The sequence below is a fragment of the Polypterus senegalus genome, chromosome 9 (genome assembly GCF_016835505.1).
Source record: "Polypterus senegalus isolate Bchr_013 chromosome 9, ASM1683550v1, whole genome shotgun sequence".
NCBI lineage: Eukaryota > Metazoa > Chordata > Cladistia > Polypteriformes > Polypteridae > Polypterus > Polypterus senegalus.
The window spans coordinates 124,462,424-124,485,011 of record NC_053162.1 but is presented as its reverse complement, the minus strand read 5'-3'; the positions used below and the strand labels follow the sequence as shown (position 1 = coordinate 124,485,011).

Here is a 22,588-nt window from a genome sequence, read left to right as displayed (position 1 = left end):
TCTTTTCTCGGTTTTCTGTGGTGGCGATCTGCACCACCACCACCTGATTAAAGCACCGTGATGTCCTACACTGATGGATTAAAAGCCAGAAGTCTACATGACCATCATCATCAAGTCCTTCCAAGAGAACCCTAAATACAAAGAGGACTGTTTCATTTATGTTAGGTAGAATGCCCAGAGTGGGCGGTCCCGTGGCCTGGAGATTTTATTTTTTCTCTCCAGCTGTGTGGAGTTTTTTTTTTTTCTGTCCTTCCTGGCCGTCGGACCTTACTCTTATTCTATGTTAATTAGTGTTGTCTTATTCTAATCCTTACTTTGTCTTTTATTTCTCTTTTCTTCATCATGTAAATCACTTTGAGCTACATTATTTGTATGAAAATGTGCTATATAAACAAATGTTGTTATTCTTACTGTAGTATTCTATTACATAGATCATTCCCTTTTTAATTGAGCAATGACTTTTTTTTATTATAGAAGCATTTTCTGTACTTATTTTATCTTTGCTTCAACAAGAAACCCATCATGATTGATCAAAAGATCATTGTTTATAGTAAGTGGGGAGAATGCACAAGTACAGTTATATAATTTGTAGTCTGCACCATAAATTAAGATGCAGAGAGTAAAATGTCCAGAGTCTATTCATTCAAGTAATACCGAGAGCAGGCACAACAAAAACACACAATGCAGCTTTCATGCCATTTTTAAAATACACTTTACTGTTTGTGGTCCTCAAACATTTGGCCTCTACCGAGCTTGAGAAAATACAGTAAGGTTCTCCAACAATGCAAAAAATGAGTGCTATTAAACCATAAAAAAAAAAACTTGAAAGATAGCACAGGAGAAATACAATCAATGTACTGGAAGCAATCCTTCGGAACATACCATTCTCCTTTCCAAGTTCATGAGTAATAGCTAGAGTTCAAGAACATTTATATATATTGCACACTTAGGTACATAATCACTGGGAATGGTGAAGGCACATCCTATAAATTCAAAAGAAAATTGCATTCTCATCTATAGCTACCACCTGCAGAGAGATAACAGGTTTTTATACTGACGTGGTCAAAAAACCACCTTCCATTCTGTTCAAAGCAACAGTTTTTGTTTATAGTTCTGCCCACTGGGAAATGCAGAGAAAATGAATATTTAATTTTGTTCTTTAACAAATACTTTAAACAGCAGTAGAAACCAACTGCTAGCCATTTTGATTAAAACTAACCATCACAGCAAAAATCTGATAAGATTAATTTTTCATATAATTTCTGATATACTGTATTACTAACAATAGAACCTCAATACCTATCAGAAGCTTTGAACCTACAATATAACAAATAGTGCAACTAATCTTCCGTTATCTTAACATTCAAGAAATAAATGTCACTATTTGAATAATACAAATATTTTAAATGGGGTGTCACTTTAGAAGAAGAGAATATCTCTGCCTTACAGTAATTTGCCTCCCAGGTTCAATTCCCAGCTGAGAAAGTTTCAGTTTAGATTTAACTTGTTCTTCCTCTAATTACATAAATGTAATATACAGTGTCAGGTAAGCTGAGAACTGTGAATTAACAGGGAATTAGCATGCAACTTTGTTACTATGTGTTAATTAGCTTGGCATTCCCTACTACTTTGTATATTTTGATGCTAATCTCATTAACTAGTTTAGATAATTATGTTAAATCATTAAACATGGGGCTAGATATATTACTGTAGTTCACTATTGCCTGCCAGGATACAATAACAGTTGATACAATGGTATGCTAAGGCATTCCTTTTTGAAGTAGTCACCAAGGAATACATACATATATGGAACCAAACCCCTTTTATACTTGGCAAACCTTGTTATTCTTAGAATTAGTTGCAAATTTATTACCTTAGCCTGCTTTGTAGAATATACATTTTTAATTGTCCCAGCAAATATGTGTAGTGTCTCTTTTAGTAAGAACTGTTTCACCTGAGAATGCATGAAACAAAAAAATAAAAATGTTGTGGCAAACTGAAAAGAGAAACTGTTACTAACCTATTTCCTAAATCTTCCAGTTGCAATTAATTGTGAATCCATAAAAACGCAACAGGTTCCTAAGAAAGTACTTGGATCTTATTACAAGAAACAGCATGATTTGGAATGAAACATGACTACTGAAATATCTGGTGAAACAGAAACAACAGCTATACAGTAAAAGTCTGATAGTTATTGAGGGTCTAGTGCACATACATACTCTGGTACAATCTACTGTATGCATTCTCTCACTTTTACAAACTGTAATGTATGTGTAATGGTCTAAAAGACTTTTTTTTGTTATATAAAACACACATGATGAATAATACTAATGAGCAGTCAGATAATGTTTTAACTGACCCTTCACCTTACATACAGTCTCATTATACTGTTTTTAGACCATTGTTTCTTATGGTCCTTTTGTTTTGTACTGAATACTTAGGGCTTCTTTTTCCACTTTCCCTTTAACACATACAAAAACAAATATACATGCACTACCATCATCAGTCCATAGCGACCACTTGCTCTCTTACACATAGTTAATGTTGTTCTGAAATATTACTTCTTTAGTCCCAAGCACATATGCACACAGACATGGAGAACATTAGTCTGTACTGACTGCTTTCTTCATATAGAGTTCTGCAGAATGCATTAACTTCTTTTGTTCTAACTCACAAATGCAAGAATATAGACAGTCTTTCTTTTATTCATTCTCATTCTCACATGCTAATGATTAACCACACGGCTAACCATCCTTTAGCATGTTAATACGTGCACAGATTTTAAGAGCCGGTCCCAGCTTGATGTTCATAGCACTCATAAGATGTTCCTCCTTTAACAACAATAGGGCTTGGCCATCAATTTCCTGGGCCAGGAACTCATCTGCCACCTCCTGACAGCCTAAAAGAATAAAATGAATTCACAATAAGTCAATGATTCCAGAAAATTTTTAATACTATATATACACTTTTGTTTGTTAGCTTTGAGTTAATGTTTATAGTACCAAACAACTTATGGATAAACATACATTTTGAATTATACATTAAAAGCTTAAAGCTCATTTTGTTGCATTCAATATTTGATAATGAATTTCAGTATATCACCCAAAGCATCAAGGAAAACTATTCCAAAGAAAAGGTTTAATAATTAATTAAATATGGTAATTATTTTAGTTAATCATATAATTTTTAGTATCTCTATTAAAAAAAAAATCCTGGAGAGAAACACTAGGGCGACAAGACGTGATCTTCACGTGAAGATCACGGAAGACACTTAAAAGATCCACGAGACTAAAGAGATTGGCCACGAAGTGTCTCGCGGGAACCTTAAACATGAGACAAGAGCCAAGACAAGACAAGACATGCCAAGAGATTGAACCAGGACCGTCTTGCGATGACGTAGAACTTGAGATTCTTGCAAGACACACCCTACTTACAACCAATATCAAATAAGAGAACGGGCAGCAACACACTCAGTCGTGTTTTGGCTTTGAGCACACACAGATCCAGGGCTCTCAGTGCATATAAAGCGTATAAGGACAATACATTATAAATAAAACTAAGAGAAGAAGAAAGCAGCATGGAGAAAAGAGACTCAAAAGCGTTGGAGAGACAAAAAAGAAAAAGAATAATCTAGGTGCAAATTCAGAAAATAAGGAAAGTAATTATCAACCTGGAACAAGTGGAATTGAAAAAAAGTATGTCCAATGCGGACGTTGGCGCTATGCAAATGTAGAGCAGGTTAGAGATTTTGAAAGCAGTGGAATTCGAAAGGTTCGAAACAAAAAAATGTTGGCGCGATACACATGTGGAGAAAGTTAAAGAATATGAAAGTATGAAAATTATAAAGTATAAAAAAAAAAGAAAGTAAAGATCGCAGTAGCGCAAACAAATAGAAATTATTACTCGAAAAAGGGAAAATAATCACCATGGACCAGGTGTCATTGAAAAAAAGCAGGATAAAGCGAGGTCAGAATTAAAAGACAGAGTAGAAATAAAGTAAAACGTCATAAAGAGGTTAAAAAACAAAGGGGCCAAACACATGCAGAGCAGGTTAGAGATAATGAAAACTGGAATTCAAAAGACTCAAAAAAAACGTGGGTGTGAAACACATGCAGAGCAAGATACAGAATATGAAAGCAGAAAAAAACGACAGTGTCAAAACAAAGTAAACATCGCATTTCCGCAAAGAAAGAGAAATTTTTACTCCGATAAATAATGAAAAGGTGAATAGAGATCGAATATATGGTCATAGGTGATATGTTAGAAGTATGTAAATATTGTAAGGCTTTGAAGTTTAAGTCAAGAGAATTTCAAAAATGGAGTTTACCTCATATGCATTTATTGGTTACTTTGCAAAAAAAAATATTAACTGATGATGATGAAGATCGTTTTGTCTGTGCTGAAATTCCAAACAGAGAAACCTATCCTGAATTATGGTACAAAGTCATTAAACACGTCTCACTGACCTCATTAAAAAGATTCAGCACATTGGGACTTGAAAGATTCCAAATATTGTTTTTACAGAAGTTCTGAAATAAAAGTGAAACTAATGAAATAAATCATAATTTGAAAATAAATCATAAAAGTGTGTATTCGGAGAAACAAAAAAGGGGGTCGGCGAACAAATTGAGCAGGGGGCGAAGCCCCCTAGTATAGATTAAATAATCAATCAGGAGTATAAGATGTGTATCTCTTGGAATGTATGTCAGAAAATGATGAATTAATTAATGGAGAATTTCTGCATAAAATATAAGCTTGCCCTTGTATGGCCACATTTTAAAATACTGACAGGTTTCAGGTTACAGCCACCACGACCTAAGGCAATTGCGCAGATATGAGCATAAAACCTAAAAATCTTTCATTATCAACTTCATTTTAATAATTCGTGTACAACCTTGTTTTATTTTTCCTTTATGAATGAAGCAAACTGGCTTTGATGTGGATAATGCATAAGCCATTACCAATGATAAAGTACAGTATACTTTAGCATGTAATTTTTCTCCATTTTCAATCACATATCACCAAAAGAAACCAGCAGTGTGTACAACTGTTTATGTAAGTTAGGGGCAGAACCTGCTGCAGTACTGCCTCAGAGAGTGTAGCCACTGGGGAAGGGAAATGGCACTCTGAGCGGTCCCTTAACAGAGAGAGCAAAAGTCTTAAAATCATCAGTTAGTGGTGGATTTTTGTGTCATCATTATGCCTTTAAACTCTCCGAGATACTGTATCATTATCAAAAACTATAGGATGTTCAAGTATAAAGTCAAGACACTCTATGTATATACCACTGTTCAGTTTAGTAAAAGTAAGTTTAAATTATTTGTGTTTTGTGATTAAACAGTAATATTGCATCACTACCATTTCATTAACAATCTGAAACATTTTTCTGTAAAACAAGTATGTTTACTGATTGTTTTCCAACATATGTATAAATTTGGGTTACAGATGTCCATAGGAATGGTACTCACTCACAATATTAGGCACATCTGTAACAATAAAATTAGTGTGGCAAGTTTTTGTATTGCGTAAAAATAATCTACTAGTACCATGGTTCAACAATAAATATTCAGCAACGAAAAAACATGAAAAGGAAAAAAAGATTAGTACCCTAAATGTTGTATTTAATGTTTGGCAAGCTACAAAGTTATGCACTGCCTAGTGGTACTGCAGAGAATAAACACTGTGGCTTGTAACTGCCACTTAATCTTGCTTACCAGTGCGCCGTTCAATTCTGGTTATTACACTTGGATGAATTCTCTCTCCCTGTGATCTTACTGGATCATGTTGTCCAGTCCCCTTCTCTTTATAGGAGATAGTACCCCCAGTTTTAGAGAAGTTACTTTAGATGTTAGGGTCAACAGCATTTGGAAGAAACTTAATGTCTCCATAATGTAATCTGTGTCCTAAAATTTTCAGTTAAGGAAAACCTGACTTTCAAGGTAAGGTTGTTATGCTCAATAATCATGGCAACACAGAGTGAAACATGTTGTATGTAGATTAGCACATGCAGGTAAGAATTTAGTTGCACTCTACACATTACAATAATGACCTTATTCAACCATATTAGTTATTAACCATTAATTAACATCTAACTGGTTCTTTTAAAATACATCTTTTGGAGGTTGGCTCTGTTCTTAAAATTCTTTTATATGTTGCTTTTACTCTCTTGTTTGAGAATCATTGTCATAATTTGACCAAAGCTCAGTTTCTGTCTTTAGCATCTTTTGTGTTTATTTGTTTTTGATCATTATTTTTTTATGTATTACATGTTGTGTTGTATTGTACTTTAACTAGTATTTTCTTCTACAATAAATTTTGTTTTGTCATCTTCTGTTAGTTACTATATTCCTTAGTTTGTACATTTTGAGCTATGACTGCCCTCTTCCTGTACAAGACCTAAGATGTCTCACTTAATCCTGTGCCCTTGCTCATGTCGTTCATTTCACATTCTCATATGCTTTGCATTTTAAGTTCTATTTGTTGCTTCCTTTCTTTTAGTATTACTTTGCCCTACTCTCAGCTCATGATTTTTGTCTTTTGTGTTGAATTGTGTTTCCTTTTGATTTGCTTTTCAAATGCATTATTTTGTAGTCATTTAACCATTTCTGATACTATTTACTTACTTTCTGAATAAACATTATTATAAGTAAAAAGGACAAGTTTTTGTTTGTGAGCAACGGTTTTTAAAGTTCCCCTCTCTGTTTTTGAGAATTATAAGCCTGACACTTTTGAGTGTGTAAGCTGTAAGGCTGTCTTTTGAGTTTCAAGGCAAGGTCTACTTAAGAGTTTTCTAAGCCTTCCTTGACTTTTAAAGCCAAATTTTATAAGCTGAATTTCATAGGCCAAGACTTCATAACAATTACAGTTTAGTGGTCCATGCTTCGAAATTGCAACTTTACAAATGGAGACTGGTTATGTTTATATTGTTGCTATTATGTACCTGTGAATCTGTAATTAAGCATTCAACAGTCATAATCAGTGCTTTTTTGCTCCTATGTGTAAAGTAAAAAAAAAAATCTTAGTATGTCGAGTTTTTTTCAGTATCATTTTAGAATAAAAAAGGTATTACATTTGATTGTTATATTTACAGTGGGATGCAAAAGTTTGGGCAACCTTGTTAATAGTCATTATTTTCCTGTATAAATCGTTGGTTGTTACGATAAAAAATGTCAGTTAAATATATCATATAGGAGACACACACAGTGATATTTGAGAAGTGAAATTAAGTTTATTGGATTTACAGAAAGTGTGCAATAATTGTTCAAACAAAATCAGGCAGGTGCATAAATTTGGGCACCACAAAAAAGAAATGAAATCAATATTTAGTAGATCCGCCTTTTGCAGAAATTACAGCCTCTAAACGCTTCCTGTAGGTTCCAATGAGAGTCTGGATTGTGGTTGAAGGTATTTTGGACCATTCCTCTTTACAAAACATCTCTAGTTCATTCAGGTTTGATGGCTTCCGAGCATGGACAGCTCTCTTTAACTCACTCCACAGATTTTCAATTATATTCAGGTCTGGGGACTGAGATGGCCATTCCAGAACGTTGTACTTGTTCCTCTGCATGAATGCCTTAGTGGATTTTGAGCAGTGTTTCGGGTCGTTGTCTTGTTGAAAGATCCAGCCCCGGCGCAGCTTCAGCTTTGTCACTGATTCCTGGACAATGGTCTCCAGAATCTGCTGATACTGAGTGGAATCCATGCGTCCCTCAACTTTGACAAGATTCCCAGTCCCTGCACTGGCCACACAGCCCCACAGCATGATGGAACCACCACCATATTTTACTGTAGGTAGCAGGTGTTTTTCTTGGAATGCTGTGTTCTTTTTCCTCCATAACGCCCCTTGTTATGCCCAAATAACTCAATTTTAGTTTCATCAGTCCACAGCACCTTATTCCAAAATGAAGCTGGCTTGTCCAAATGTGCTTGAGCATACCTCAAGCAGCTCTGTTTGTGCTGTGGGCAGAGAAAAGGCTTCCTCTGCATCACTCTCGCATACAGCATCTCCTTGTGTAAAGTGCACCGAATGGTTGAACGATGCACAGTGACTCCATCTGCTGCAAGATGATGTTGTAGGTCTTTGGTGCTGGTCTGTGGGTTGACTCTGACTGTTCTCACCATTCGTCGCTTCTGTCTATCTGAAATCTTTCTTGGTCTGCCACTTGAGCCTTAACTTGAACTGAGCCTGTGGTCTTCCATTTCCTCAATATGTTCCTAACTGTGGAAACAGACAGCTTAAATCTCTGGGACAGCTTTCTGTATCCTTCCCCTAAACCATGATGGTGAACAGTCTTTGTCTTCAGGTCATTTGAGAGTTGTTTTGTGACCCCCATGTTGCTACTCTTCAGAGAAAATTAAAGGAGGAGGGAAACTTACAATTGACCCCCTTAAATACTCTTTCTCATTATAGGATTCACCTGTGTATGTAGGTCAGGGGTCACTGAGCTTACCAAGCCAATTTGAGTTCCAATAATTACTTCTAGAAGTTTTGGAATCAATAAAATGACAACGGTGCCCAAATTTATGCACCTGCCTGATTTTGTTTGAACAATTATTGCACACTTTCTGTAAATCCAATAAACTTCATTTCACTTTTCAAATATCACTGTGTGTGTCTCCTATATGATATATTTAACTGACATTTTTTATCGTAACAACCAACGATTTATACAGGAAAATAATGACTATTAACAAGGTTGCCCAAACTTTTGCATCCCACTGTAAATTTGATGAACAGTATTAATTGCCAACTTGAAAAAGAGCTGCAAATAGATACAGAAAGTGTGACAACAGTCAAGTTAAAAACTACTAAAAACATAAAATTATAATAGAAAGAATTCAATAATACTTGTTAATTTAAGATAAAATGCATTTAATAAGCAAACAAACTACTAAATATTAGTTGATGTCATTTTTGAAAAAGGAAGTTGTTTTAATTTTAGTCTTATTTTTTTTTTTAACAAAAAAACATATTTTTTACATTTTGTTATGTCTGAGGGTGGCACAGTGGCAATTCTAAATTGTCCCTAGTGTGTGTGCCCTGTGGTGGCCTGGGTTTGGCTCCAGCAGACCCCCGTGAACCTGTAGTTGGGATGTAGTGCGTTGGATAATGAATGGATGGATGTTATGTCTGATTTGCAATACTGTAGCATACCTTTGATCAATGGTATAGTGATTACAAGTGTTTTTTGTGAGCTTTACTTGTTTTGTCTTTACCCATTCCATGTTTCAGAATGCTTAACAATGTCAGCTTCATGTGTAATTTAAAATTTTTTATATTTATTAAAAAATGAAAAAATTAAATACTTTAATGCAGTAACAAGTATTGCAAAATCTTGGACAACCCTGACCAAATTTAAATTTTTTTTACCTTTAAAGTAAAAAACTGTGAACACAATTTTAACAGCAAACACATTAAACTAAAATTTTAATTAAAATGTTAATGTACAGTTACAATTTATTTATGAATTAAAAATGTTAAAAAAGGGAGGACATGTGGCCTTTGAAAAAATTTGGGCACCCTTCCCTGTCAGTATTCAGTAACACTCACTTTGGCAAAAATCACAGCCTGCAAACATTTCCAAATCAAGAATTCAAAGACTCAGTAGTCTGCAAAAAAAAAAAAAGTTTTTTCTCCATTTTTCCTTGCAGGTCACTTCTAGATAGAAGATATTCTTCGGCTATCCTGTATGCACAGCACACTTAATATCTATCAAAGTGCCTCTTTCATACTCAGATGTTATTTGGCATACTTTAGATATTGTTTTTGGTGATGAAATCACTGCTAACGTTTTCTTCTGATGGTTCTTCCATGAAGGCTATATCTGTGCAAGTAATGCTGCACACCAAAGCAGTGCATCACTACTCCTTTATCAGCTGCAAGGGCCTGCAGGTCCCTTACAGTTATATGGGAGTTTTTCATTGCCTTCAAAATATATCTATCACCTGTCTTGATCTTCCAGATTTTATCTTGACCTTCACAGTACCCCATAACTGTAATTTTCTAATGATGTTTTGGCCAGTGGGAATTGCTAGCTGGAAGTCATTTGGTATCTTTTTATAATCATCTGTAGGCATCGATTAGTTTATAATTTGTAGTCTTTATCCTGACTGTTGAATGTTGAACAATGTTTCAAGAATCAAACAATTTATTAGGTTATGGAATTGTCATCACCTGAAAATAATTGGCTACACTAACACCCAACAACCTTAGCCAGACCAGAATAACAATCTACTGAGTTCTGAAGCCTTAAAACCAAAAGTGTGCCCAAACATTTACAAATGCCACATTTACTTTTTTTTTTTTTTTTAAATTTTTTTCAATCCTAACTAAACATTAACATTTTCTTAAAAATTCAACCTTTTAGTTTATTTACTGCAAAAGTTGCATTTATTATTTTTTTGTTTCTTACTTTAAATATTAACAAAATGTGTAATTTTGCCAGGGGGTTCCAAACATTTCCATGCAAATGCATGAGTATGTTCAAATATTTGCTGTTAGCTTCTTTGGCTAAGACAAAGTTAATCTGTTGGTTCTCATTCACTATTGGCTTCCTTCTCCCTGAAATCTCAGAATGGTTGTGTAAACTCTAAAAAAAATTATAAAACACAAAGTTATTTCATTCTTACAGATGCAATTTTTCCTTTACTTTAATACTGAGATTAACTCCATTTCAAAACAGTATCCAAAGGCTGACTATGTTCTTCGGCTCAAATAAGGTAAAGATGAAGATTTTGAGAATGTTGCTTTTACTCTATGACAGTATTATATGACGTGTAAAATTTTACCAATAAAATATTTACCAGTGTACAGAATTCTTTATTAAAACAAAACATTTAGCCTTGACACAATTGACATTAAAAATATTGAAAGCTTAACAGATGGGATTTCACCCAAAACCTAATCAGTTTTAAGATTAGCAAGTGCAAAGTTATCCTTAAAGTTTCATTAACAATCTGTCATTTTTCCCTCAAGTAACAATGTTTACTACAGACACAGAAACACAAAAACCCCTTTAAAAAAATGTTCAAAACATGTTCTTGGGATATCATTTAATGTCTTCCATTGAAAACCAAAATGTTTTTTTCCATGAAAACAATACTTTCTCCATATAAGTCAAAAGTTTTATTTTTCTACTTCTATTTTTGTTAATCCTATAATTTTTCATGAGTACTAATTCCTTATGTTATATAAAACTAGCAGTAAATGCTAGTTAATGAACTGCTATAGCAAAATTCTTCTATTTTTTTATTATTTTTTTAACACTTTTTCAGAAATGGTACCCTTTAAATTAATGCTGACTCACCTTGCAGAGATGAGATGAATTCACAAACTTCTTCTACACTCCAATGAGCAGGGTTTCCAGAAAGAAAACGGGGATCACTGTCCATAGGCAGTTCTGAATTTAGAGGACCTGAGCCACCACTTGTGGTGTCACGAGCTCCAGCTGATGAAGATGTCTGCTGTTCACTGTGAGGTCTAGAGCAGGAAGGAGCAGGGCTTATAGATACAGATTCATCCTCAAAGCTAGAGTTGTCATCTGAACCTCGACTAGAATCAGAACGAGTCTGAAAAACAAAAGATGAATTTGAGCTTTATCAGATAACAATTCAGTGGTATTCGGACCTACCCATAAAGCGAGGATGGACTGTACCAAAAAAAAGTAACAGCATTAACATATTCAAAATGCAAAAAAAGCAAGTGTTCTGGATTCAGCTTGCAGTACTTTTTTTAAAGATGTACACAAGAATAGTTACTTTAAACTACATCTCCGTATCCACAGATCGAAAATATAAAAAAAAAATTCTGAAAGTTTCAAAAAGCAAAACTTGAATATGTCACATGCCGAGCAGTATTCTGAATGTAAGCAAATGAAGGCAATGTCAAACCCCGCTGTAGCGTCCCAGCATTTCACAGATCCTCAGTCTCTCTCCTGCACTTGTTGTTTGAGCATTGTTCACCACTCACTTGTTTGCTACTTGTGTTGTGTGTGTAACTGGTTAATTGAATGTTCAAGCAATTTGGAGATTTGGTTCTAAATGTTTTCTTTAAGCAAGGCTAACGCTTGCTCTCTCTCTCCCTCTTGTAGTGAAAGCAGCAGCGCTGTAGACACAAAATGGTTTATGACACACTGTTGATTCTGGCAGTTTCTTTCACAAATCTTGTTCTCTTTTCCCAGTTTTCTAATTATGTTTGTTGTTGATATATATTTGTTTGTGCTTTAACCAGGAGATGTAACGCAATTATTTGATGTTTTCAACAGAAGTGCTATAGATGCACAAGAATTGTGAAATGGTTTGCAACTCGCTGCTGATATTGAATTAACATGCACTCAAGGCAAAATGTGAAATCCCTTATGAGTCAATCACTGAACAGTTGATGAACCAATGGCTACAAGTCTGAAAAACAGAGGGGACAACCTTCATGCCAACAGATCAACACATGATGGTGTCAATGCATACAAGAAGAGTGATAGCTGCCAAGGAAAGGTAGATGACGTAGAGGAATATTAGTGAAAGAAAGAATGCATAAAACAGTTAATCAGTGTAAACTTTGTGTGGTAAATTGTTGTATTAAAAATGTACCCTTGGTGACATTATTTTACTTGAAATGTTATATGCCCTCAAGAAAGCACTGTATTCCAGTTTTTGCAATATTAATGATATCAAAAAACCCTGAATGGAAATCACATTAATAAGCATAACAAGTATAGGTAGCTGCTGAATAGGGGAGTCCTTAGAGGCATTTAGAGTGGAGGGACTCCAAAGAAAGGATAAAGTTGGGCTGCTTGTTCCACCAGCAAGCCAAATTTGTTTAAATTTGATTGCTCTTGCTATAAACATGTGGAATTCCTATTTGATTATGGTTATTTATTTGTGTGTGGCATTTTCAATATGGTATACAAAAAAACTGTCCAAAAAGAAAAAATGTCCATGATTTGCATCAATGTGAGCTCAAAGCCACAGTATGTTAAGTCTGAACATGTCACGTTTAAGAAGGTTGCTCAGATACATTAAACCCTCAAATGAAGAAAGGTAACATTCATGCAAACACTCCACTGTTGGACTCGAATGTCCAATTGTGATCTAATTACGTTTCTCTTTACAGAATTTGGCAAAGGAATTACGCTTCAATGTCAATTGCTCGTTCAGGAAAGGACACAACATTTTGATAAACCTTCATGCTGAACACACTCTGAGCTACAGTCATTATTTTTTTTTCCAAATACTCACATTTTATTAATAAAAGTTTCATGAAAAAGTTGGTTTCCCTTGTTTTTGATGAATAGTAAAAACAGAGTTTCTGTTTTTTTTGTGAAATAAAAGTGCATTATCAGGTCTCAATTTAATTTAAGTATGTTTAACTTGTTATACTTTATGAACTCGGCTATATATCATTTTCTGAAAGTATTCAAAAAGTTCTTGAAAAGTATTCATGAAGTTTTCATCAAGTATTCAGAGTAAATTACACATTTTGAGTATTCACTCAGAATACAAATCTGAATACAGGAGGGTAATATTCAGTATTCATTAAATTTTCATTCATAAATATTTTTTTTTAGAGTACTCTGCCCAACACTTTTAATAAGCATAACAAAAAGGAAATCAAATACTTTATACCTTAATGTTAAGATGTCTGCCCTGAATTTTGGCTCGAGCAATCTCACTGCTACTTCTTCTTGGACCCCGCCGTCTTATGCGAGTCCCACTCCCTTCCACAAGGCCTCCTTTCATCTTCCTTCTCTTTGGTCGGAACTGATGACTACAGCTTACGTTGTATCTGAAAACAGCAATTATTCCACACCCCAAAAAAAAATAATAATAATAAAACAATGACAGAAATGTAAATAACAAGTAAAAACTATTACAGTATGTTCCTATGTTTAACTCAGCATAATTGAAAATTACATTCTTCATTACTGTTTAGCTCAGAACACTGACTGCAAGTTTAAGATAAAAAATGCAACCCATATATTATTAAATTACTGAAATGTCACCTCTTATGAATTCCAAGTAAAAGAATTCTGTACTTTACACTGATAACAAAAAATGCAATTTTCAGCACTGAAAAATACGCATTTTTTACAAGACAGATAACAACACAAGCTAAAATTCTGAGTCCCTGGCTAGGGAACCCTCCATCCATTCCTCATACCAGAGTGCCTTAAAAACATTTACACTTCTTCCCTTCTGTATAAAAGACTCCAAGCTGGTAGTGTTGGTGCATTAGATTCAAAAATTTTGTTAAAAGAAAAAAAGCAGCTTATCAATAGATTTTCAAACCCATTTAAATAAAGTTACACTGAGATGAACTATACTTTTTCAGCTGCATGAAAAAGGAAGGAATCAACCCATTCACTTGCATGGGGGCCAATCTACAGACATGCATCATAAAACCAAAGAGTTTACACAAATAGTTTTAGTACAGAGGACAGCTGAATATGACTGAAGAATCAGATTCAGAATGAAGTGATATTAAAAAAACAGCCCCAAGAGCACAGTCTTGGGATAAATACTCTCTTTAATTACAAGGGTAGTTAAAAATTCAGCACATAAATGATAATTGTGCCAGGTTACCTTTTCTGAATTAGGGATTTACTGAAACATGTAGCATGAGCTGATGATGTTATATGGTCAATAGAATTGTGAAGCAGCAGATGTAGCTGCTGTGCCACCATGCTGTCCACTGGTGAAATAAATAAATAGCTAGGTCTTTATATAGAATTTCATTTACTTATTATCTCATTTAATTTGAATGTCTTTCAAACATTCTTTTTTTGTTTGTTTGTTTTTTTTTCTTTTCTTAAAAGCTACGAGGGATTTTGTTTCTGCCATATCTCATTTATTTTATGGCAATTCTTAAACAAATTAGGATGTCTTCTAGATCCTGAGCAAGTTACGTATGTTTAAAAGTAAGCAAACATTTTTTTTGTATTACATCTATACTTTTATCATTACAAATTCACAGGAGGATGGAATATAAATCCAGAGTATCAGAAAGAAAGTAGCTAAAATATATATTTTTTTCAGGGCACTCTTAAGAACTTTTTTTTTTAGAAAAATCACTAATTCTTTTATATTTTGTTTAAAATGATTTTGAAATCAGCAGTATAAGGATAATCAAAATTCAGGAACCCTACTATTTTAACTGACTTTAAAAAAAAACCTTAAAAAACTGCAACAGAGGTGAAGTAAAACACACTGTTATTTATAGTCTAAATTAGCTTAATATGCATTTGTATAGACAAATTTTCTTAATAGTCTTGGCACAAAATGTTTTTAAATTGTTGTATGTAATTTTTAACAGATTGATTTGATTTTCCTTGCTTTTGTAAAGTATAATACAAACCTTTTTGCACATGTCATGGAGCAAAATCGTTTGGAACCTCTGAACTGGTGAGCAGGCTCAAAATTTCCACAATATTCACACTTCAGCATGGGCAGTTTCCCATCTGTATCTGTAAGACAAAAAATAAAACATATTACTCTACAAATATTCTGCCACACCAACACGCTGAATCAAACAAATGTAGTGCTCATTGTATACATTTATACTAGGGATGTCACAAGACCAAATATTTTGTATTCAATACCAATGAAAATTCACAAAAATCGACATTTACTGTATACTATTTTTGTTGCATTGTACGTATTTATTGCTGGTGGCATGTCTATCGCAATGGCTGTAACATGTGATATCGGAGACACTCAATATCTTTAAAATAATATTTAGGTTTTACTGTATATAAACAGTGTGTTTATATACATAATTTCAATGAATCTTACCTAATATCTAAGAGAATACAAAGGGATTATGCTGTATAACTCTGTGGGGAATATTTATAAACAGTGTGGGAGAGTTTATAAGGGCTTAAAATATATAAAAATAACCATAGAAACATATGGTTTCTACTTTGCGGATTTTAACCTATCGCGGGGGGGTCTGGAACGCAACCCCCGCGATCGAGGAGGGATTACTGTACTAATAAACAGCAGCAGCTTAAAATAGTGTCATATCCATCAAGTAGTTATCGAAGTATAATATAAGTAAACTAGTATTGGTATTCAGAAATATCAAAATGCAAGACTTGAATTTAAATGTGTGATGGACATGGGGATTTCCCCAGTGTAAAAACAAAAGGGGATTTTTTTTTTAATCCTGGAAAGCTTTCAGCAAAGGGTTCATAAATCATGACATCATCATGGAGTACCCAATTTATCTTACCACATGCACATTCTTAATTTATTCTATGACATTTTCTTTCTAAAAGAACTACTTTAAATCAATGCCAACAATAAAAGTTCAAACATTATTACATCTGTATTGTTGACCAGCAAATGCTAAGGCAATTCAGGATATTTGCATTTAAAAAAGACTTTTTACATCTGTTTTTCCAACAACATGCTTTTAAAATATGGTTCATCAGAGAATCACACTGTTAGGTTGGTAAGATATGCTATTGTAAGATTTATATTTGCATTATTAACTGCTTAACAAGCCTAATAAAAGCTAATATTCAATGGAAGAGTCACATTGATTCAATTGTTAAATGTGACAAAATTCTAGTATTTGCCTTAATTATTCCAAATCTGTCCATGTGTGAAATCATACTTTTCAGTTTAACATTAATCCTTTATTTCAAAACTCATGCAAAACAGCTTTTGTTTTGCTGGTTTCCAGGTGTCTTATGAGAGTAGTTAGACTTTATTTCTTCACATGTGTACAAATCAAGAATTAAAATATCAGCCAAACTGACATTACCTGCAGTGTGATTGAAGACTACATTACATTGGTCAAAGTATCTTCCAAATATAAGACATATGTGCTTTCATCTTGTTCATCACATTTTGGTGTTATACTGATGAACACTAGACTGGTTTTAAAAACCAAATGAATGAAACAAATATTAATTTTGTTGATTTGCATTCTGCAGTGAAGTGTAGGACAAATTACATATTGCCCATTCTGGTATGTTTTTGTGGTATACCAGACCTACTAAGAAAGCACATATAACAGGGGTGCAGGCATACAGCTGCACAAATCCCGCATTTGCATTCCAAACTAAGTGACTGAACTTCAGATTGTACCGGGATTTGACTGGACTTCATCTGATAACAAAAGGAGTAAATCGGAGGTGACCTGACATTTCTTCAAAGGCTCCTATGCAGACCTCTTGAGCCAGAAGACGCAAAATAGACAAGGACAAAGACCTACCTATAACTCAAGGCATGACAACAAAGATGGGCAGACAAAAAACACCTATTAGAAGATACTAATATTGTAATTGCAAGTGACTTCGATCCTATCAGGAGAAGGTTCAACCTTTCTTTAAAAAAAGCATGCACCCCATCTCCCGAGGTGGAAGAAGAATCTCTCTGTGAAATATTCACTGGACAATCACTGAATTCCCTGGGGATTCTTTCAGGGCACATTTACTGGGATTCTCTCAGAAAGGGTGGGGGGTCTCTAAATGACTAAAAACATCTGAATCTCATCTCTGAACCAAATTCAACAAACTCTTTAATTTTGTAGACCAGAAGCTGAGATGCAGTCTGTCAAACTAAAGCTGTGTGCCAGTAGCCTGAAGGCTGAGAAGCAACCATCACTTCAAAAAGGGAACTTCAGCATCTATACTCTTGTGCCAGAAAAAGTATTGCTTTTCCCTAAGATGCAGATGGGACAGCAAGGGGCTTAACAACAGAAAGCAAGCTGAAGAAACAACAGCGCAGCACTAACAAGGATCATGCAGCAAAACGAAAGAGTGCACTCCAACACATGAGGAAGTAACAACAAAGCAACAACTCTACACAACATTGGACATCACCATCCAAGACTTGGTATCATAAATAAATTTACCTGTGCCAAGATAAAGTAGAACTGTAAATACCAGTAAACAGCCAGCCTATACAGGTTTGTTTGCCTAGACTATGTCCAGTCTTATATATACAGTAATCCCTCACTATATCGCGCATCGACTTTCGCGGCTTCACTCTATCACGGATTTTATATGTAAGCATAACTAAATATATATCGCGGATTTTTCGCTGCTTCTGCAGACAATGTCTCTTTTTACTTCCAGTACATGCTTCCTCAGTTGGTTTGCCCAGTTGATTTCATACAAGGGACGCTATTGGTGGATGAGTAAGAAGCTAACCAATCAGAGCACGCAGTTCAATTTCTCCTGACTGAGAAGCTAACCAATCAGAGCACGCAGTTAAGTTCCTGTGCGCTGAATGCAGTGTTAACCAGGAAGTCTTGTCTCGCTCATTCAGCATCAACCTGTTTCGCTGTGTAAAGAGTTGACTTTTGTGCTCTTTTGTGTTTATCTTTGTGCATAGTCAAGCCCTTCATTATGGCTCCAAAACGATCTGCTCCTGCTACTGCTTCAGGGGCCGTGTCCATGCGCCAACAGAAGATGTTAACGATTGCCAAAAAGGTAAACGTTTTGCATTTATTGAAGGAAGGGAAAAGCTACACTGCTGTAGGACACCATTACAGCATCAATGAGGCTATGATTCTTTTTATTTAAAAAGTAGGAAAGGAATATAAGATCTACGTCCGCAGTGTTCTTTTAACCAGGGTGCAAAACGAGTTGTAAGTGGATGTAATAAGGCAGTAGTCTGGATGGAATCTGCTTTAGGTATTTGGATTGAAGACTGCCAGAAGAAGAACAACGGCAGTGCTACACAATCGCCTTAAGTGGCTCCTTTAGAAGGGCTGTAACGCTGTCCTTTGTTGTGCAGTAAAATTAAACTCATCGTTATCGGACATCGTAACATTGTTGGTGAGTAACCATAATTAATTTTCTACTTACAGTACTTAGTACATGTACGTACGTTTAGTGTCACTGTACACACATTTACTGTATACTATTTTTCTTGAATTGTACGTATTTATTGCTGGTGGCCTGTCTATCGTAATGGCTGTAACATACGTGATATCGGAGACACTCGATATCTTTAAAATAATATTTAGGTTTTACTGTATATAAACAGTGTGTTTATATGTATAATTTCAGTGAATCTTACCTAATATCTAAGAGAATACAAAGGGATTATGCTGTATAACTCTGCGGGGAATATTTATAAACAGTGTGGGAGAGTTTATAAGGGCTTAAAGTATATAAAAATAACCATACAAACATATGGTTTCTACTTTGCGGATTTTCACCTATCGTTTGGGGGCTGGGTCTGGAACGCAACCCCCGCGATCGAGGAGGGATTACTGTATATATATAATTTATTATTTAGGGAGAAAAAAAAATCCAAACCTACATGGCCCTGTGTGAAAAAGTAATTGCCCCCTGAACCTAATAACTGGTTGGGCCACCCTTAGCAGCAATAACTGCAATCATGCATTTGCGATAACTTGCAATTACTCTTTTACAGCACTCTGGAGGAATTTTGGCCCACTCATCTTTGCAGAATTGTTGTAATTCAGCTTTATTTGAGGGTTTTCTAGCATGAACCGCCTTTTTAAGGTCATGCCATAGCATCTCAATTGGATTCAGGTCAGGACTTTGATTAGGCCACTCCAAAGTCTTCATTTTGTTTTTCTTCAGCAATTCAGAGGTGGATTTGCTGGTGTGTTTTGGGTCATTGTCCTGTTGCAGCTCCCAAGATCGCTTCAGCTTGAGTTGACGAACAGATGGCCGGACATTCTCCTTCAGGATTTTTTGGTAGACAGTAGAATTCATGGTTCCATCTATCACAGCAAGCCTTCCAGGTCCTGAAGCAGCAAAACAACCCCAGACCATCACACTATCACCACCATATTTTACTGTTGGTATGATGTTCTTTTTCTGAAATGCCGTGCCTTTTACGCCAGATGTAACAGGACATTTGCCTTCCAAAAAGTTCAACTTTTGTCTCATCAGTCCACATGGTATTTTCCCAAAAGTCTTGGCAATCATTGAGATGTTTCTTAGCAAAATTGAGACGAGCCCTAATGTTCTTTTTGCTTAACAGTGGTTTGTGTCTTGGAAATCTGCCATGCAGGCCGTAGACGTTTCATTGCTCTGTGCGGTTTTGGCTGCTTTTCTATATATAATCCACCAAGACACCGACCACGATAGTCGCGAGGTGGGTGTGCACAAAGGGTAGGGGCGCAACCAGTGGGAACGTATGAGTCGCACTTAGTGGGAATTCCACGGTTTGCAGCCCGAATGGGGTTCAACGGCTTACCCACGCCTCTTTGCGCCTGGTAGACACATGCTCAATCTCATGCATAATTATTAATTGAATGCTAAACACTTCTGGAAAGACACGGTTGTCTAAAATGGGTTGGTGAGAATACAACAGTAAGTGAATGAAAAGATGGAACTCTGGAGAGAGCAAAATACAACACAATAGTGAAGCCGCGGCATAACAAACGCAGCATAATTATTTATTGATGGTTGAACACTTCTGGAAAGACACAGTTGTCTAAAAAGGGAGGGATTGGTTTGAGGATACAACAGAAAGTGAATGAAAAGATGGACCTCTGGAGAGATCAACATATAATTGTCCGTGAGTGAAGAAGACGCATGTTTGTCGCGGATGCGAATCGCTATATGTAGCGTGTAAAACAGTTTGCTATGGTGCACGCGGTCGTGCGTCGTAACTGAAAACTTGGTTTTTAAAGACTGCTTATTTCATTGTGTTTTAACCCCAGTTGGAAAGGATTGTTTTAAGGATCCCATGGGATACCCCTCGCAAACCGTTTTACACGCTGCATATGGTGATTCACCTCTGTGAGAAACTTGCCTCTATGAACAGTCAAGGTGGCTCGAAGCTGCCAGGAGTTGGTGGGCGTGGCTCCTTCCTGCGTGCGCCATAGGTGTGTTACTTGTCGGCGGCTCAGTGAATCCACGCCCCTTCCGGCGTGCTTTCCATGGTTGTCTTGCCTTAGTGAATTATATATATACATATTTTGTATTAATCATTTTTATATGAATAGTTATGGGTTGTGGAACAAATCATCTGAGTTCCCATTATTTCTTAAGAGGAAATTCACTTTGATATATGGGTGCTTTGGACTGCGAGCACGTTTCCAGAATGAATTATGCTCGCAAACTGAGGTTCCACTGTGTGTGTGTGTGTGTGTGTGTGTGTATGTATATGTGTGTATATATATATATATATATATATATATATATATATATATATATATATATATATATATACACACATATACATACACTCACCTAAAGGATTATTAGGAACACCTATTCAATTTCTCATTAATGCAATTATCTAATCAACCAATCACATGGCAGTTGCTTCAATGCATTTAGGGGTGTGGTCCTGGTCATGACAATCTCCTGAACTCCAAACTGAATGTCAGAATGGGAATGTCAGAAAGGTGATTTAAGCAATTTTGAGCGTGGCATGGTTGTTGGTGCCAGATGGGCCGGTCTGAGTATTTCACAATCTGCTCAGTTACTGGGATTTTCACGCAAAACCATTTCTAGGGTTTACAAAGAATGGTGTGAAAAGGGAAAAACATCCAGTATGCGGGAGTCCTGTGGGGGCAAAAATGCCTTGTTGATGCTAGAGGTCAGAGGAGAATGGGCCAACTGATTCAAGTCCAATTGGGCATCGTTTAAATGCCACAGGCTACCTGAGCATTGTTTCTGACCATGTCCATCCCTTCATGACCACCATGTACTCACCCTCTGATGGCTACTTCCAGGAAGATAATGCACCATGTCACAAAGCTCGAATCATTTCAAATTGGTTTCTTGAACATGACAATGAGTTCACTGTACTAAAATGGCCCCCACAGTCACCAGATCTCAACCAATAGAGCATCTTTGGGATGTGGTGGAACGGGAGCTTCGTGTCCTGGATATGCATCCCACAAATCTCCATCAACTGCAAGATGCTATCCTATCAATATGGGCCAACATTTCTAAAGAATGCTTTCAGCACCTTGTTGAATCAATGCCACGTAGAATTAAGGCAGTTCTGAAGGTGAAAGGGGGTCAAACACAGTATTAGTATGGTGTTCCTAATAATCCTTTAGGTGAGTGTGTATATATATATATATATATATATATATATATACACATACACATATACAGAAAGTATCCGGAAAGTATTCACAGCGCATCACTTTTTCCACATTTTGTTATGTTACAGCCTTATTCCAAAATGAATTAATTTTTTTCCTTAGAATTCTACACACAACACCCCATAATGACAATGTGAAAAAAGTTGAGATTTTTGCTAATTTATTAAAAATAAAAAAATTGAGAAAGCACATGTACATAAGTATTCACAGCCTTTGTCATGAAGCTCAAAATTGAGCTCAGGTGCATCCTGTTTCCCCTGATCATCCTTGAGATGTTTCTGCAGCTTAATTGGAGTCCAACTGTGGTAAATTCAGTTAATTAGACATATTTTGGAATGACACACAGCTGTCTATATAAGATCCCACAGTTGACAGTTCATGTCAGAGCACAAACCAAGCATGAAGTCAAAGGAATTGTCTGTAGACCTCCGAGACAGGATTGTCTCGAGGCACAAATCTGGGGAAGGTTACAGAAAAATTTCTGCTGTTTTGAAGGTCCCAATGAGCACAGTGGCCTCCATCATTCATAAGTGG

The 22,588-nt window shown here is 35.6% G+C and overlaps 1 protein-coding gene across 3 annotated transcripts in view; it reads right to left on the bottom strand.

Annotated features, from left to right (window-relative positions):
* Positions 1 to 688: 688 nt before the first annotated feature.
* The window catches only part of phc1 (polyhomeotic homolog 1), a 54,580-nt gene continuing 32,680 nt past the window's right edge, over positions 689 to 22,588 (bottom strand). For all 3 annotated transcript variants that reach the window (XM_039763743.1, XM_039763744.1, XM_039763742.1), the window contains exons 12-15: positions 15,350 to 15,458; positions 13,621 to 13,780; positions 11,307 to 11,568; positions 689 to 2,899 (exon numbers count right to left, since the gene is read on the bottom strand). In XM_039763743.1, the coding sequence (XP_039619677.1) occupies positions 2,745 to 2,899; positions 11,307 to 11,568; positions 13,621 to 13,780; positions 15,350 to 15,458 (686 nt within the window). In that variant the 3' untranslated portion in view covers positions 689 to 2,744. The remainder of the gene's footprint in view (positions 2,900 to 11,306; positions 11,569 to 13,620; positions 13,781 to 15,349; positions 15,459 to 22,588) is intronic.